The sequence below is a fragment of the Carlito syrichta genome, unplaced genomic scaffold, assembly GCF_000164805.1.
Source record: "Carlito syrichta isolate Samal-C Ts95f unplaced genomic scaffold, Tarsius_syrichta-2.0.1 Scaffold308847, whole genome shotgun sequence".
In the NCBI taxonomy this organism is placed as follows: domain Eukaryota; kingdom Metazoa; phylum Chordata; class Mammalia; order Primates; family Tarsiidae; genus Carlito; species Carlito syrichta.
In genome coordinates, this window is record NW_007252943.1 from 732,911 (window position 1) to 751,054 (window position 18,144).

The 18,144-nt window shown below is 46.3% G+C and overlaps 1 protein-coding gene across 1 annotated transcript in view; it reads left to right on the top strand.

Moving 5' to 3' along the window:
* Positions 1-18,144, top strand: part of TBC1D22B (TBC1 domain family member 22B) — an 87,899-nt gene that overhangs the window by 62,168 nt on the left and 7,587 nt on the right. The window contains exons 9-12 of the mRNA XM_008066146.2: positions 2,336-2,442; positions 2,904-2,979; positions 5,528-5,655; positions 5,945-6,040. Of these exons, the coding sequence (XP_008064337.1) occupies positions 2,336-2,442; positions 2,904-2,979; positions 5,528-5,655; positions 5,945-6,040 (407 nt within the window). The remainder of the gene's footprint in view (positions 1-2,335; positions 2,443-2,903; positions 2,980-5,527; positions 5,656-5,944; positions 6,041-18,144) is intronic.

Consider the following 18,144-nt stretch of genomic DNA (forward strand, 5'->3'; position numbering starts at 1 on the left):
AAAAAAAAAAAAAAAACACTACAGAATAAATGTTTAAGTTAGGCAAAAAGGAAAATGGTATTTCCTGGAAGGATATTTTTTTAAATGTGATTTCTCAAATGGACCTTTATATGTTATATAAATTTTTAGTTTCTGCAAGCTTAGAGCTGTTTTGCAAAATCTTCCCTATTCTTTTCTGGTGATAAAAGGCAGGTGTAGTCAATTGTGGCTCTTTTCCTAAAATAATGGGGATTTTTTTCCCCTGACTATAAAAATTATGCTTATTGTAGAAATTTTGAAAAGCCCAATAAAACTCAACGAAAATAAAATCCTGTATTCTTACCACCTGGGGAATAAACACTGTAAACCTTGTGATGTTTTGTCTTTCCTCCATGTTTCTATAAACATACATAAATATTGTCTGTACAGTAGGTGAAAGTATGCCATAAATTATGTTGTGCCTTACTCTTTTCACCTTAACACTGTGACATGCTTTTCTGTGTCATTACAATTCCTAACGAACTTCTAAGATAACTATATTGTGCCTACTGTGCCAGGCAGTGCGTGTGTGTGTGTGTGTGTGTGTGTGTGTGTATACATGTTATATACAGTGCCTGCACTTGATATATATTAACTGTAGCTGTCCATCAAGTTGTATTTTTAGGTCATTCCAGGGCTATAGTTTTTCTGACAAATCTCCTCACCCTCCCCATAAGGATTGTTGTTGTTGTTGTTGTTATTTTACTGCCTTTGATGCCCATTTGATAAATGGTTCTTTAAAAAGAATGAGAATCTGAGGGTTTACATGTTATCACGAGGAGTTTCAGATACAGGTCTTAGTAATAATTCTTATAAATGAAAAGGCTGAATTCTGAATATATTTTGTCAGATGCCTGTGTCTCTCTGTGGCGCAAGAGGTTGTAATGAACATCCTGTTTTCAAAATAGGGCTTGTGGATCTAAGGAAAAAGGCTGTCTTTGGTGCAGAACTCAAGGGCCTGATTATTCTGTGTGTGGCCTCTGACCGACATACACTGGCCTGTCTCATTGGGCAAGGCCCCCCCCCCGCCTTACTACTTCACTTCTCTCTAGCAGGAAAGGAGATTTAAACAAGTGCTGTGAAGGATACATCACATGGCCTTTTCCTTCTTCAGGTTTCTTGAGGACTTCTTACGTTCTCCTTGCTTGCATCTCAGACCAGACAACTTCTCACAACTGTTACTTAGTGTGGGGATTCCAAGAGAAACTAAAGGATAGCCCTCTTTCAAAGAGGCCTCGGGATAAATAATCTTAGGGAATGCTTGATAAACACAGGCAGATTTACTTATCATAGAAATTTTTGTTTTGTTTTGAATCAAAGTCTTACTCTGTTTCCTAGGCTGGAGTACAGTCACATGATCAAGCCCAGTCTTGACCTGGGCTTAGGTGATCCTTCTGCCTCAGCCTTCCAAATAGCTGGAACCACAGGTGCATACCACCATGCCTGGCTAATGTTTTAAAAAATTTATTGTATAGATGAGGTCTCACCAAGTTGCCTACGCTCGTCTTGAACCCCTGGGCTCAGACGGTCCTCTCACTTCGGCCTCCCAAAGTGCTGGAATTACAGGTGTGAGCCACCGTACCAATCCTTAACAGAGAAATTAAGCTTCTCAAATCCTTTTGTATGCTGTGATCTTTGTGAATCTCTAAGATGTGGGTATATGGTACATTTATTTGTCTTTGGAACCCCTTTTTTCTTGAGTGTCCTATAGGATTGATGCTTTGCAGATGTTTGCAGGTATTTCCCTTCTTAGGAAATACCACGTTGGTGGAATTAAGTTCTAGAAGTACTCATAGGCTTGATTCATCTTCCTTCACACACATACCTTCACTTCTGAGTGTGAAGACCATACATTTGCCTTATCAGAATTTGGGGATTTCATCTTTAATATGAACTATGGGGGCTGTCTCATCCCAGCTGTACAGACTTCATATATGTGTGAATGTACTGGATAGCTCATTGAACTGAAATCAAAGTATTCTTCCAGGCCTGTTCCAGGAATCTGAGTATAACTCATGGAACATAAAACCTGAAGTATCTTTTTCTAAAACCGGATAAACAGATACCTGGGAAGAGAAGATATGTTGAACCCAGCAGGACTGGTGTGAGAAGTGGCCTGTATGGTGCTATAATGAAATCCACAAGAACTTCCTGGGGACACATTTGTCTACCTGAAAAGGGGAATAGAGGGCCAGGCCCTTGTTCCCTGAGCCTGGTTCTCACTTGGCTTTAAGGACTCTGTTGAAGACGCTAGACTCTCTTTTTCTCTCCATTTTTAGATAAGACCTCTGGACTTTCTTCACCTTTTGTTTTACAGAAGAGGATGTGGAAAACTTTGACGTGACCAACTTGTCTCAGGACATGCTGCGAAGCATTGAGGCCGACAGCTTTTGGTGCATGAGCAAGCTGCTGGATGGGATCCAGGTGAGCTACTCTGCTCTGCAGGAATAGCTAGGTCCAGGGACACCCAGCAGGCTGTTGGAGCCTTACTGCTCCTTTGCACCAGACAGGGCCACCCACCACCAACCTGCCATGGCTCCTCCTCCTTTGGGTCTGTCTCTAGGTCTTCATTAGCTTTACAGCTTTCAGTCTAGTGTCTCCTGGGGTCTGAAGAAGTCTCCATGCTCCCCTGGCTTTGTCATCAGAGCAGCCCCTTCTTTCTGCTCTGCACCCAAGCCATGTGGGTTTGCACAGTGCAGGGCTTGGTCAGCCTTTTCCCCACCCTGCTCTTCTGTAGTTTCCTTTATTCCCCAGAACACTGGCACCGGCCCTTGGCCCTAGTTTGGAAAACAGCTTGTGCTTTCAGACTTGTTTCAGTGAACTTGAGAAGCAACAACATGACTGTTTGGAGTCGCTGTTCATCCTGGGCCCTCTGTCATTTGTAGGATAACTACACCTTTGCACAACCAGGGATCCAGAAGAAGGTCAAGGCACTGGAAGAGCTTGTCAGCCGGATTGATGGTAGGTCAGAGGAAGAAGAATCTCTAGCAGCAGCACAGTCTGATTCTAACACAAGCCAGTTATACTTGTGGGTCACCTCCTTCTCTTCCTCCCTAGCCAGGACCCCTTCCCACACGCTTGTGCTGGCAGCACCAGCATCCTTCCACATGTCCCAGGAAGGTGAGGCGGGGACTCTGCTGCTGTCTCAAGTTCTTCCTGCCCCTTAGTTTCCTATCACCGAGCTCTGTCCATTCTCCTTCAGCATCTATCCTCAGTTCTCTCCTTCTCCATTTCCCAAGCCACAGCTCTGGCCCAGCCATTCCTAGATTCCTACAGCTTCCTTCTAGAAGGACTTGTCTTCGTCACATTCTTTCCTTTTCCAAACCATCACACAACTGCATCTTTCTAAAACACCATTCTGGTCACAATCCCTCTTCTGCTCTAAAACCTTCTATGGTTCTCCATTGACTTTAGCATCAGGTCTGTATTCTGACCCTGTCTGACATGTGGTGATGTAACTCAGAACTCCTGGGTTTGATGCAAGGTCCTCAAGTCCAGCTGATGCCCCAGTAGGACTTTCTGCAGCTCCTTGTGACTCGTTTGGGCTGTGGGAATTGAGATGTGGCTCTTCCTGAAGCAGATGTCTTTGAGGAACAGGAGCCTTACAGGAATTCCTTGACTGTGACCTGGAATCATGGTGTGTTAGAACGACAAGGCAACTCAGGAAGCTCTACTGTTGACTGATGAAGAAACTGAGGCCCAGGGGGAGAAATCAGTGAGACCTTCTGATAAATGGGCTCTCTAACACCAGCTAAGTTGTAGTGGCTCCCTTAGGATTCTACCTGTCACCACACCAACTAATAAATGTCATTTCCTGGTTTCCCTACTCACAGGTTTTCTGTGTCGCCCACCAATGCCTTTCTCCAGCTCCCTGTCCCTCCAATTGTGTATCTCTCTCTTCTTTGCCAGGTTCTCTTTTCTTGAAAACCTTTCTTGGTTTGTTCCACTCATTCCTTTTATGACTTAGAATTTCAGCCCCCGAAGCTTGTGTTTATTTGCAGTTGCTTCATATATGTCATAGGTGGGCTGTTTCTTCCTCTGTCTTATCACCCTCACCCAGCTGTTAGCCTCTGTGGTGGGGCTCCATGCAGGTCTTTTATCCTTCACCCAGAGCCTTGTATAGGGTGTGTACTGCCCTCTTCTGTGGGGCTGAACTGGCTGCCAGTGGCTGGTCATCAGTCTGTTCCAGAGGAGTGGTGGTTTCTGCCACTGTCTACCCTATCCTTGTTTTTTTCTGCTCTTACAAATACCTGATAAATAAAGGCATAGTACTTTAGGATAGTGGATTTTTAAATGTATAGCTCTTGATTATATCTTTGCATTGTAGAGGTAATACTTCCTCTTTACAAAAACTTAAGCAATTCAGAAAAACATAAAATAAAAAGTAGATATCCTCCCCCTTCCCCGAAATTCTCTCCCTTTCTTAAATTCTACTCCCCAGAAAGAACCATTGTTAATAGTTCTTCTTTCAAGAATTATATTAAATATTTACCACATGTCAGATGCCATTGTAAGCACTTTACCAATACTTCGTCATTTATCTTCCCTAAAACAATCTGAGGTATGTATGATTATTCTCATTTTATAGATTAGGAAACTGAGGACAGTGATTTAGAAAACAGTTCTATTGGGCAGGTGCTATGGCTCATGCCTGTAATCCCAGCACTTTGGGAGACTGAGGCAAACAGATAGCTTGAGCCTAGGAATTTGAGACCAGCCTAGGCAGCATAGTGAGACCTTGTCTCTACAAAAAATTTAAAAAGTTAGCCATGTGTGGTGGCATGTGCCTGTAGTCCCAGCTACTTGGGAGTCTGAGGTGGAAGGATCACCTGAGACCAGGAGGCCAAGGCTGCAGTGAGCTGTGGTTATGCCACTGTACTCCAACCTGGGAGACATAGTGAGACCCTGACTCAAAAAAAAAAGGAAAAGAAAAAGAAAACAACAATCCTATTAAGCATTATTTGAAGGGCTGTCTTGTAGAACAGGAATCAAATGTGTTTGGGCTTGCCCCAGAATACCACACAAACACGAGGGGGTGAATCTCTTCATATATCAGTGAGAAAGGCTGCCCTTGAGTGGGGTTCATGAACCCCTTTCACTGGCAATATTTATAGCCCTGCTGGCTGGCAGTCAAGGATGCTGAAGAGGAATTCCTCACTGGTGAGAGGATGGCCAAAATGACCTCCAAGATTCTTTTTCATTCTGGCTCTTCTCTGATTGTTAATAAGATCAAGCACCAAGTGAACCTTATGTCTCCGGCTTTGTGGCCAGAGCAGCCCCACAAAGGAAGAGGAGCACCTAGAACATCACTGTGGGTTGTTAAAATCGTTCTGCTATGAGATGATGGAATCAAACATGGAAGACAGTCAGAGGCCTCTTTGTGCCTCTGTCTGCCTTCTCAGGGGAGCGGGTAATAAGAGATGGAAACTGCCTTTTTGGCTCCTGGGAACCTTTCAGGGTCCATTCCCCTAGGTTGTGCCCCTGGAGTCAATGACACTTCCTGTTTCAGAGCAGGTACATAATCACTTCAGGAGGTACGAGGTCGAATACCTACAGTTTGCCTTTCGCTGGATGAACAACCTGCTTATGCGGGAACTTCCTCTTCGCTGCACCATCCGCCTGTGGGACACATACCAGGTAGGAAGAGATCCCCTGCCCTCTCCAGCCAGGCTGTCCCTGAGGTGCCCAGCTCCCTGCCTGGTGTGTGGAGTGTAGCTGCTCAGAAGTTCCCTCTACTTCCTTGCTACTTCTGTGTCTGTCTCCGCCTCATGGGCAGGACCTTTGTGAAATCTTTTCAGGCCTCTGTTTGCCTTACTGTGAAAGGGGTGTTGTGCTGCTTTCCCACCTCCCAGAAGGACTGGAACTGAGAGGACCAGAGCTGGATCCTTGTCAGGGCTTGAGACCTAACTGTTTTTTCACTTATCAGTCTGAACCAGAAGGATTCTCCCACTTTCATCTCTACGTATGTGCAGCCTTCTTGATCAAGTGGAGGAAGGAGATCTTGGATGAGGAGGATTTTCAGGTGAGTGACCAGAAGCTCATCCAGGGCTGGAGTGAACATAAAATGGTAGTTAACCCCTTAGTGGGCTGTGAAGACAGAAAGTGTTTCAGCGGGTACTAGCTGGGAGTAGGAAGGGAGAAAGGTCCTCAGAAGAGACTGCCCCTCCCAGTTAGTGGGAAGTCACTGGGGGTAGAGTTCTTTGGAATGAAAAGGGTATTTGTGCCAGGAAGACTGCAGGCCTAAGAGATCTTTCGTTCATTCATTGTCAAGCATTTACTGAATGCCTGCTATATGCAAGGCACTGCCAAAGGTATAGGATGTGTCAGGAAGTGAAACAGAGATCTCTGTTCTCATAGAGTTTATACTAGTTGGGGGAGACATACAATAAACAAAAGCATGGTAAATTTAAAAGAATGGTAAACATGATAAGAAATATATATTTTTAGGCCGGGCGCAGTGGCTCACACCTATAATCCCAGCACTTTGGGAGGCTGAGGTGAGAGAATTGCCCGAGCACTGGGGTTTGAGACCAGCCTGGGCAACTTGGTGAGACCTTATCTACAATAAATCAAAATTAGCTGGGCATGGTGGTGCATGCCTGCAGTCCCAGCTACTTGGACTAAGCCCAGCAGGTCAATGCTGTGGTGGCCATGAGCATGCCACTGCACTCCAGCCTGGGTGACAGAGTGAGATTCCAACTCAAAAAAAAAAAAAAGAAATATGTATTTTTAATAAGTAGAGCAGGGTAAAGGGATTATTAGGTGGTGGAAAAGTGACAGGTTGCAACTTCAAATAAAGTAGTCAGGAAAGGCTCACTGGGAAGGTGATATTTAGCAAAGGCTTGAGGAAGGTGAAGATGCAAGCCACATGGACATCTGGGGAAAGAGTGTCTGGGCAGAGGGAACAGACAGTGCAAAGGCCTTAGCACGCCTGGGCTATTTAAGGAATCATGACAGTGACCAATGTGGCCTAGAACAGAGTGATTCTGGGGAAGAGTAGGAAGAGGGGAGGTCAGAGAAGTTGCAGGGACCCAGATCACAGAGGACTTTGTAGCCACTGTAAAGACTTTGGCTCTTACTGTGCGTGGAAGGGGAGCTACAACAGGGTCTTGAGCAGAGGAGTGTCATGATCTGACTTATTTTTAGATAGGATCACGCTGACTTCTCTGTCGACTGTAGGTGTGGGCAAGGGTGGAATCAGAGGGACCACCAGAATGCTATTGTAGTCATAAGACATAAGGGTGATGGTCTTAGATAGCAACAGTCAGGGTGTCAGCAGTGACAGTGGTAGTGGAGATGTGGCCAGATTTTGGATCTGTTTTGTAAGTAGAGCCAACAAGATTTCCTGATGAATTGGATATAGAGTATGTTGGAAAGAGATGAGTCTGGATCACTTTACAGTTTATGGAGGGGAAGGTTTAAGGGGGAAGATTGGTGTTCAGTTGGGGCATGTTGAATTTGAAGTTCCATTCGATACTCAAATGGAGATGGACACTAGGCAAATAAATCTTGGAAGTCTGAAGTTTGAAAGAGAGGAATCTGGACTGGACCTATACATGTAAGGAGTCTTTGGCTACATGCTACTTAAAGCCTGGACACTGGGTGAGATCCCAAAGGCAGTAAGTGTGGACAGAGAAGAGAACCTGGGGCCCTGGGTCAGGAAGCAAAGGAGTCTGGAGAGGATGACCAGTGAGAGCACAGTGTCCTGGAAGCCCTAGGTGGCAATGCTTCAGAGTCCCTGTGAAGAAACCCCAGAAGGACCTGAGTGAGGTGGTAGATGGCCAGGAGCTGCTTTGGGAGTGGGGAATAAGGATTGAGGAGAGTGATTGCCAGGTTCTGCCAAGAGGATAGCCCCAAGGTTATTCATGGTCATTATCTAGGGGTAGTGGGGGGCTTTTGTTTTTGTGTTGTATAGTTCTGAACTGAGGGGGTCTTTTGTTTATTTATTTATTTATTGAGTTGGGTCTTACTCTGTATCCCTGACTGGACAGCAGTAATCACAGCTCACCGCAGCCTCGACCTTCTAGGCTCCGGTGATCCTTCTGCCTCAGCCTCCCAAGTAGCTGGGACCACAGGTGCATAACACCACACCCAGCTAATTTATTTTTAATTTTTTTGTAGCGACAGGCTCTCACTATGGTCTCAAACTCCTGGGCTCAAGTAATCCTCCCTCCTTAGCCTCCAAAAGTGCTGGGATTACAGGCGTGAGCCACCATGCCTGGCCTTTTGTTTATTTTTATTTGGTATATATTATTTTTAAAGGAAAGAAGAAAGCCAGAGATGGCTAGGTATGGTGGCTCACACCTATAATCTCAGCATTCTAGGGGACCGAGGCAGGAGGATCACTTGAGCCTAGGAGCTTAAGATTAGCCTGGACAACATAGTGAGACCTCATCTCCAAAAAAATCTTTTTTAAAAATTATCCAGTTGTGGTGGCACATACTTATGGTCCCAACTACTCGGGAGGCTGAGGCTAAAGTATCACCTGAGCCTGGGAGGTCAAGACCATAGTGAGCTGTGATCAGGCCACTGCACTCCAGCCTGGGCAATGAGTGAGACTCCGGCTAAAAAAAAAAAAAAAAAAGAGTCAGAAAGAAAGAAATGAAAAAGGCAGAAAAAGCTGAATGTTTTTCTAAGTTGTAACTAATAACATAGGTGTTCTCAAAGGTGGTAGCATCTCCGTGTGCTCCCAGAGCAGTCCCACTCGGTAATTGGTATTAGATGGCCAAAGAACAGGAGCCTGGAAGCAGAGAGATGAAAAGGCAGGACCCAGCTTGCCCAAGCAAGAACTTTGGAGAAAAAGGAGAGCAGATGAGCTGACTTGTGTGAGTAGATGCTGTGGTCCTGGGGCTGCAGGGCCCCGATGAAGAAATCTAACTCTGCCAGCAAGCAGCATATGTGGTGTCCTGGAATAAATAAGGACAGGGGCTGGAGGCTGTGTCCCAGGAGCACCATCAGTTTTGATGATGTAGTTGAAGTGGAGCAGGATATCAGGAGCATGAAGTCTAATTTAGTTATCATGAGCTGGGCACAGAGCCTTGTCATATGGCTGAAAGCGCTTCCCAGATTAGCACCCACTCCCGGAGGTGGAGGTGATTCCTGGAATGGCTTTCGGCCGTTGCCAGTATGGGCAGAGCAGAGGACAATACTCTATGACTTGATGACTGTGTTAATCCTAGAGACATTCTTTACTGAGTAGCATATTTGATTATCTGATGGATCAGAGTTCTTGGGGAATAGCCAACAGAACAACTTTGGGGCTTTTTGTTTGCTGCTGTGTGAACACCTCAGTTAATCCTACTGGTGGGGGAGTCTCCCCTGTTTCTTTTAGACAAAATAAAATAAGCAAGTAAATGGGAGAATGGGCAAAGTTCCTCCCACACCCACAGCACTAAAATTGGATGAATAATAAAAGAAAAGATGTGCCTGGCTGTGTTCGGCTAGACAGGCAGTACCGTTTAGGAGACAGAGCTGTGGCAGAGGTGTGAGGAACAGTGGCACAGGGCATCATGTAAGATTGTGAACATTGGATGTGACCTTTGCAGAGAAGTAGACACGTGCTCCTGCTGCTGAAGGGATGCTTGCAGTTGACTCCCTGTGAAGGAAGCTCCTTACTGAATACAGGTGTTGCAGAAGGCCAGACAGGCCAGCTGAGGAGAGAAGGTTTTGGGTTAAAAGCTGCAGTAAGCAACTCAAACAAAAACCAGATTAAGTGGTAACAGAAATAAAAGCGGGATTGCGGCAGTTTTAGCAGATCAGCTACCTAACACCCCCAAAGAGCAGGGAAGAACAGCCAGATGTAAGGGCAGCCAGTGCATGGGCTTTAGAGGGGAAACAGCCACCTTCCTGCCAAAGTTGGGGACTGTGCAGAATGGCACAATGGTGAAACCAAGGTCTTTGATGCCAGACTACCTGGGGTCAGATCCCAACTCTGCGCTTTTCTAGCATACAACCATAAGCAAGTAACTTGGCTCTCTGTGCCTCAGTTTTCTTATCTGTAATGGGGATAATCATACCTGCCTTCGAGGGCTCTTATGAGATTGAACACATGAATACATGTGAAGCAATTAGAATGATGCACTTGACATATAGCCCTCAAAAAAGTGAGCCTATTATCATTAACATTATTAAGTACAGGCAGTGTACTCCTGAGTCCTGAAAGCAGTGAAGACAGGGCTTTCAAAACCCAAGTTTTGGCCGGGCTCAGAGGCTCAGCCTGTAATCCCAGCACTTTGGGAGGACGAGGAGAGTGGATTGCCTGAACCCGTGGGTTCGAGACCAGCCTGGGCAATCTGGTGAGACCTCATCTCTACAATAAATAAAAAATTAGCTGGGCGTGGTAGTGAGCACTTGTAGTTCCGGCTGCTTGTAAGGCTGAGGCGAAAGGACCGCCGGAGCCCAGCAGGTCGACACTGGGGTGGCCACGAATGTGCCACTGCACTCCAGCCTAGGTGACAGAGTGAGACTCCAACTCAAAAAAAAAAAAACAACACACAAAAAACCCCCAAGTGTTGCCAGCTATGGTGATTCACACCTGTAATCCTAGCAATTTGGCAGGCGGAGGCGAGAGAAATGCCTGAGCCCAGGGGTTCAAGAACAGCCTGGGCAACTTAGTGAGACCTCCTCTCTACAATAAATAAAAAAAAGTAGCTGGGCGTGGTGGTGCACACCGGTGGTTCCACTACTTGGAAGGCTGAGGCGGAAGGATCGCCTGAGCCCAGCAGGTCAAGGCTGCGGTGGCTGTGAGTGTGCCACTGCACTCTGGCCTGGATAGCAGAGTGAGACTGTAACTCAAAAAAAACCCCCAAGAATCTCACTAACTGCTTGCTAACTTAACAAGTAACCCATGCTGGGTTCATCTTGGGTGACACTGCTGAGTTGGATGGAGAGGAGGTATCTGAGCACACAGGGGCAATTTTATAAGGTTCGATCTAATAATTGCAAATTCCTAGTACTTTTAATATGCAGGCACTATTCTAAAAATTTACCTGTGTTAATTCACTTAATCCTTGCAACCATCCTATAAGGTAGAGGCCATAATTAATACCTCTATTTTACAAATGGGAAAACTGAGTCATGGTGAGATTAATTAACTAGGCCAGTGGTCTTCCAGACAGTGAGTGATGGAGACCCAGAATCTGCTTTCTGAACCACTTCACTTTGCTAACCCTCAACTTCAGAGGCCTGCAGCAGGAAGACCCTGAAGAGACCAGGGCAGAATATGGGCAGAGAGTAACTCTGGGCCTCTGTCTGTGGAGTCCCAGAGCCCGCCTGCCCCCCACCCCCCAGGCCCTGGGGAGCTGTCAGGTGTTGGAGACGATCTTGACTAGAGAGGAACATGAGTCTTCTGGGGCACAGGAATATTCTCCATCTTGATCTGGGAGGCAGCTGCTTGCACCTGATTGAGATTTATGTCCTGAGTCCTGTGTCAGAGGGTTGGGGGGAAGTAAATGGTGGAGAAAAATGCCACAACATTAAATTCTACCTATCAGATAAATTGACTGTGAAAATTAGCTACATCAAAAAGGATCAGTGCTTCCTTTTTCACATGGGAAGACTGAAGAAAAAATGCGTGTATTGGGATCGTGGCACCTAGTGAGGATCTTCATGTTATTGGCGTCTTGGATGCTTGAAGGGGAAGGGAAGACCACAAGGATTCAGGACTGCTGAGTCACAGAACTAACTGGATGTAGGGGCAGTGGCTGCACAAGAGCTTGTGCAGCACTGAGCATGTCAGGGCAGGAGCAGAAATGGTGGGAAACTCTCCTGACTAAAAGGTCGCATAACAAGATGGGAACCCCTCATACATAACTACCAAGGGATAAGCAGAGCAGGCTTCTCTCACCCAGCTGTGGGCCTGAAGAGGGCACTTCTCCCCAAAGGACAGGGCTGTCTGTGTCTGGTTCGGCAGTAGGAGGCCTATCAAGCTTCTTGTTGCCACTGCAGGCCCTAAAAGAAGGAGTAAGCAAAGAGGATTCTTGAGGGAACTTGGCTAGAGCACATAAATGCTGAGAGGCTATCCTGGCTGTGATGGAAGACCACACCAGGAGCAAGCACTTCAAAGTGCTTACTTTGTTCACCACACAGGGATCCGAAGAAGGGCTTTCCCAGTGGAAAAAACTGCCAAAACAAAGAAAGCCCTTGGGGGCCGAGTGCGGTGGCTCACACCTGTAATCCCAGCACTTTGGGAGACTGAGGTGAGAGGATTGCTTGAGTCCAGGGGTTCGAGACCAGCCCGGGCAACTTGGCAAGACCTCTTCTCTACAATAAATTGAAAAATTGGCTGGGCGTGGTGGCGTGCACTTGTAGTTCCAGCTACTTGGAAGGCTGAGGCAGAAGGATCACCCACGCCTGGCAGGTCGAGGCTGCGGTGGCCTTGAGCATGTCACTGCATTTCAGCCTAGGTGACAGAGTGAGACTCCTACTCAAAAAAAAAAACCCAAAAAACAAACAAAGCTTTTAGGGGTAAGAGGTTGAGCCTTTAGGGGTAAGAGGCTAAGGGAGGGAAGAGGCAGAGAGAAGGCAAAGTGGCTGGAGTATGGAGGAATTGGTGAGGGGAGAGCACAGCAGGGGCTGGTTTTGGAGAAGACCATGGGAAGGAGGAGATTGGGTTTTATTCTCAAACAGCGAGAAACTTACCTTGTCACATCAATAGTCCCAGCCCTAAAGCCTGGCCCAGCAATGTGTAGGCCTTGAGCTGCACTGCTAGCTCCTGGGGACGGAATAAGGAGGGTTGCCTTGGTCCTACCCCAGAAGGCCAGCAGAGTGCACTTAGGGAGTCGCGGAGTATATACTCCATTGTTAAATAACAAAATCATAGCATTAAGAGGGGCTTTAAATGAGACCGAAAGAGCCACAGAATTAGACCACTGGAAAACACATTTTTATTCCTGACACTCATTGGCAGAATACACCATCAAGGAAGGTTGTGGACATCTTCCCAAAGCCGGTTACTGTCAAACCCAGAAGAACAAGTTCTGGTTGAGTGAGCTCTGTGACTGAGGACTGGGCATAGCAAGGCCTCCATGGGTCAGTGCCGCACCACAGACTTACAACCCAAAGACAGAGAGTTGCTGTAGGGAGAGGAACACACCTCTAAAAATCAGAAATTCCACATGCTTGTAGGAGAGCATGAGCTATGCCCTATTGTGGGCACTTAGACAAGCGGTGGCAGGAAATCTGTAGAGAATAAAGTAACCCATAGGAGGCCTGAAAACCATTTGCCTCAAATATGGTATTTTTAGGAAGAGGGTGTGCCTGAGTAAGAGGACAGGCACCTGAGCGAAGGCGTGGTCACTCCACAGCCTCAAAAGTCATCTCAGGAGGAGCAGCATATGCAAGAGTCCAGAAGAACATGGAGCCCACAGAGATGTTGGGCAGGTGCCAACGGGGCCTCAGGTGGCCCAGAACTGATTTTGAGAAGCACCATGCCTGGGACTCTAAGGACTAATAACCAAAGCTCCTTTAAATACAAAAAAAACTGAAAAAAGAAATGACAAGGGAGTTTGTGGAACCAGCCAGAGCCTCTAAACTAGAGTATAAGCAGGTCTCAGAGAATTCAGAGAATTCCTTGCTTCTTTTTTTTGAGTCGGAGCCTCACTCTATCACCCAGGCTGGAGTGCAGTGGCACGCTCACGGCCACCGCAGCCTTGACCTGCTAGGCTCAGGCGATCCTTCTGCCTCAGCCTTTGAGTAGCTGGAACCACAGGCACACCACCATGCCTGGCTAATTTTTTTATTGTAGAGACAAGGTCTCACCAAGTTGCCCAGACTGGTCTTGAACCCCTGGGATTACAGGTGTGAGCCAACTGCTCCTATATTACAGAAAAAAGCCTTGGAGACATTCCCACTCCAAAGGTTTCTTTTGTAGGAGACAGATCAGGGTTATTAAATGAAATAGTGCTAAGCCTGTGGGATGGGCACAAATAACAAACCAAATGTAAATTAATACCTTGAACCAGATGGCATCCACCCACCACTTCTGCAGGAATTCAAAAGGTGCAATTGTGGGACCTTGCCCAAATGTCTGTATAGACATTGGTGAGTTGCCAGTTTGAATCTAGCACATAAGGGTTCAAAGGGAACCCTGGGAACTGAAGATCTTCTGCCCAAAACAAGCTGGTGTGAGAAAGGGCACGATTCCTAGACATGAACAAAAACCATTGAGGAAAACTATACTGCTTTCTCTGAGAGGAAAGCTCGCCAAATGCACTAGATTTAGGAAAAGTCAATGAGTAGAAGTGACTGTTAGGGTCATCTCGCTGAGGCCTCCAAAATATGTTAGAGTCACTCTCTCCCAACTGAGCCTCCAGAATGTTAGGTCAGACTCAGTAGGGGTGTGGGTGTCTGGGGTGCCATCTGATGCCACATGAAAGATGCAAAGAATTGCACAGCAGATTAGAAAATGTAGTTTATTTATGGGTAAATGAGAGAGAGAGAGAAAGATTCACCTCCCCAAGATGGGAGAGGGGGCCAAAGCCAGGAAACATGGTGACAGCCATAGCCCAAAGAGCACTTGACCATACCAGAGTCTAGCAAGGCAATGGCGAGTGAGTCCTTTTAACTGTTTCCTTTGATGGGGAAGGTCATTAAGGTGATTGGGTGATGGTCTGCTCCACGTCATCATGAAGGGGCAGGCAAGTGCAGGTACTGATGTCAGGTGATGGATAGCAGACAGATGGGTGAGTTAGTCACATGATTGTTGCCCTGGCGGTGTCTGCCTGTGTCACATAGGTCAAAAAGTACTGATTAGGATAACTTGAGGGTTTGGGGCCGGAGGGTTTTTCCTGCTAGAGACTTGTTAGACATTTGCAGTCCACAAACTCCTTGACCAAAGGTGGTCATATTTCTGTTTTTGTGGCTTTGGCCAGCCAAGGAGTGATCTTTGACCTCCTGCCTTGGACAAGGAACCTGAAAGTTCACTAGAGATTATCATGCTAAATCATGAATTGAAAGGTTGGGCTGTCCTGGTCTTGCATCTAATGGAGATTTGCTGAGGGAATGGGGTAGGCTGCTGCTTGGCCTGTAGGAGAATGTCTAAATGCTTTCTAATGGCTAGGCTGAGGCAAAAGACTAAGAATAAACTAAGTTTCTTCTAGGTTTCTATAGGTACCTCCTTTCAGTGACTCTCCAAAAGTTTGTATGCAGGGACATGTTTTTGGAAAGTTGTATTGGAACCAGGGAAAATGTGCTGCTATCTCACTGATTCACAAAACAGGAGAGGTTTGTTTTAAAGCACCTTTTTGTTTTGTTTTGTTTTGTCTTTGAGTTGGCGTCTCACTCTGTCACCCAGACTGGAGTGCAGTGGCCGCTCCTGGCCACCGCAGCCTCGACCTGCTGGGCTCCAGCGATCCTTCTGCCTGAGCCTTCCAAGTAGCTGGAACTACAGGCACGTGCTACCACACCTGGCAAATTTTTTTTGATTTATTGTAGAGATGAGGTCTCGCCAAGTTGCCCAGGTGGGTCTCAACCCGTGGGCTCAGGCAATCCACTCAGCTCAGCCTCCCAAAGGCGCAGGATTACAGGCTGAGCCACTGAGCCCAGCTTAAAGCATCTTTTTGACTAGGAACGTATTTTTTACATGCCTGAAAACACTTTACATTAGCAAAGAATGTTCTAATATTGCAAAGTGATTCTATATACAGTATCTTATTTAGTGGTATATATTTTATTTTCCTTTGCCATTATGATACATCCTTATCTTTGGTTGTGCCAGCCTTTACTGATGAATGAAATTAATCAACTCTTGGTCACCAGCTGGGCTGCTTTGGTGGCAGAGAGAGACGAAGGAGAGGCATAGGAAGAAGTGGCACTGATGATAAAAATCCATTCAGGATGTGACATCTGCAGCAGGTTCACATCACTCAACTGTGAGACTACTAGATACTTCATAAGGATAAGGAATGTCACCTATTATGTGTAGAGGGCCAGAAACCATTACTGAAATTGTCTGGGTGAGCTGCCTGCTGGGCCCAGTTATTGGCGTAGTAGACAAAGGGGTTGAAAAAGAAGGCTGGCATCTTCTTTGGATGACTTAGCAGAGTGCGACACCAATATGACATCAAGCCCTACTATGAATCCAAGGACTCCATGACTAAATGAACCAAAAAAAGTAATCAGCATGTCTGGATGTCCTTCAAGCAGCCTCTTCTATGACTGACTTTCTTTCTTTCCCCTTATATCCTATCCCGCTTCTCCTGTCACTCCAGGGAAGGCAGTAGATACTCTGCACTACTCTGTGACCTAGGGCAAGTTCCTTAACCTGTGCCTCATTTTCTCATCTGTAAAATGGAGTAATAATGTGTATCCTAGGCCAGACGTGGTGGCTCAGTCCTATAAAGCTAGCACTTTGGGAGGCCGAGGCAAGAGGACTGCTTGAGTTCAGGGGTTCAAGACCAGCCTGGGCAACTTGGTGAGACCTCATTTCTACAGTAAATAAAAAAAAAAAAATTAGCCAGGCATGGTGGTATGCACCTGGAGTTCTCGCCTGAGCCTAGCAGGTCGATGCTGGGGTGGTCATGAGCGAGGCTCCCACTGAAAAAAAAAATTGTATCCTGTAGAGTTGATGTGAGGACTAATTGAACTAGTTGATGTGAGGACTAATTGAATACAAAGAACATGTAAAGCGTTTAGAGCCCCATCTAGTTTGTAGTAAATGCTCACCAAATGATAACTGCCATTATAATGGTAATACATGATCTCCCTCTTCCTCCTCCATCTCTTGGACTTCTCCAATGAGTTTTCCTGAACCTTTCCCTTGTCAAAGCCTGTGCTTATTATCTACTATTCCTTCTCCTTTGACGCCTTATCCAGTTGTTTTTTTCCACCCCTCACATATGGCTCCAGGTCCTTCCCTGCCATATCGCCCTTTCCTTTGTGGATGTGTGGGCTCTCAGCAGGTGACTATGTCTGGCCCTTTTGTGCTATTTCAACCATTTCCAGCTTTCTTCTGTGAAAGGCAGTTGCTCTCTTTCTATTAATTGGGAACCTCTCTCTGATGCTTACCCTACAAGCTATCTCCTCCTCCCGACTGCCGTGTTTCATCTGACTGCAGGTCTCGCTTAATGCCCTCATGAACTGGCTTTGTAACACATCTTCAGTCGTTTCCTGCCCCAGCAGTATCTCTTTTCTACCCCTAGATAAAAGGTCCTGATTTGTGATTAACACCCTCGTCCTCCAGCCCTGATTATTGAGTTTCTACTTTTCAAACCATTGGGCAGTTTCCCATTGTCGCAGCACTACCCTGGCGGTGGTGGGCTGGCGTGGGGGCTGGAGGCGAGGGTGTTGCAATGTCTGGGCATAGCCTCCAGGTGGCAGAGTGGTTCCTTACAGCTAAGCCTCACTCCACTTGGGTGAAGTGGGGAAGTTAACTTGGTAGAATTATTTGAAAGCTTCTGAGAGATTTCTGTTAAGGCTAGAACTGGAAATTATAGGTAGATCCCACCTCAGCAAATAATATATATATATGTTCTTGACCTGCTGGGCTCAGGAGATCCTTCCACCTCAGCCTTACAGGTAACCAGAACTACAGGCGCGTGCTACCACGCAAGGCTAATTGTGTAATTCATTGTAGGGGATGAGTCTTGCCAAGTTGCCCAGGCTGTTCTCGAACCCTTGGGCTCAGGCAATCCCCTCACCTTGGGATTACAGTCTTGAGCTACCACGCCCAACCAGCAGAGAATATTTTCTTTCAGAGAGCTCAGTCCTTTGTTGGCTGTTTTTGTTTATCAGTTATGCAAGTATATGTGAAACTATTATAGAAAAAGTAGAAAATTCCAAGAAACCAAAAAAAAAAAAGAAAGAAAATTGTGTTCCTGGCCAGGTTTGGTGGCTCAGCCTGTAATCCCGTGCTTTGGGAGGCCGAGGTGAGTGGTTTGCCTGAGCCCGCGGGTTTGAGACATGCCTGGGCAAATTGGCAAGACCTCATCTCTACAATAAATAAAAAATTAGCTGGGCATGGTACCGCGCATCTGTAGTTCCAGCTACTTGGAAGGCTGAGGCGGAAGGATCACCGGAGCCCAGGAGGTCAAGGCTGCGGTGGCCAGGAGTGGCCACTGCACTCCAGTATGGGTGACAGAGTAAGACTCCAAGTCAGGAAAAAAAAAAGAAAATTGTGTTCCTGAAATC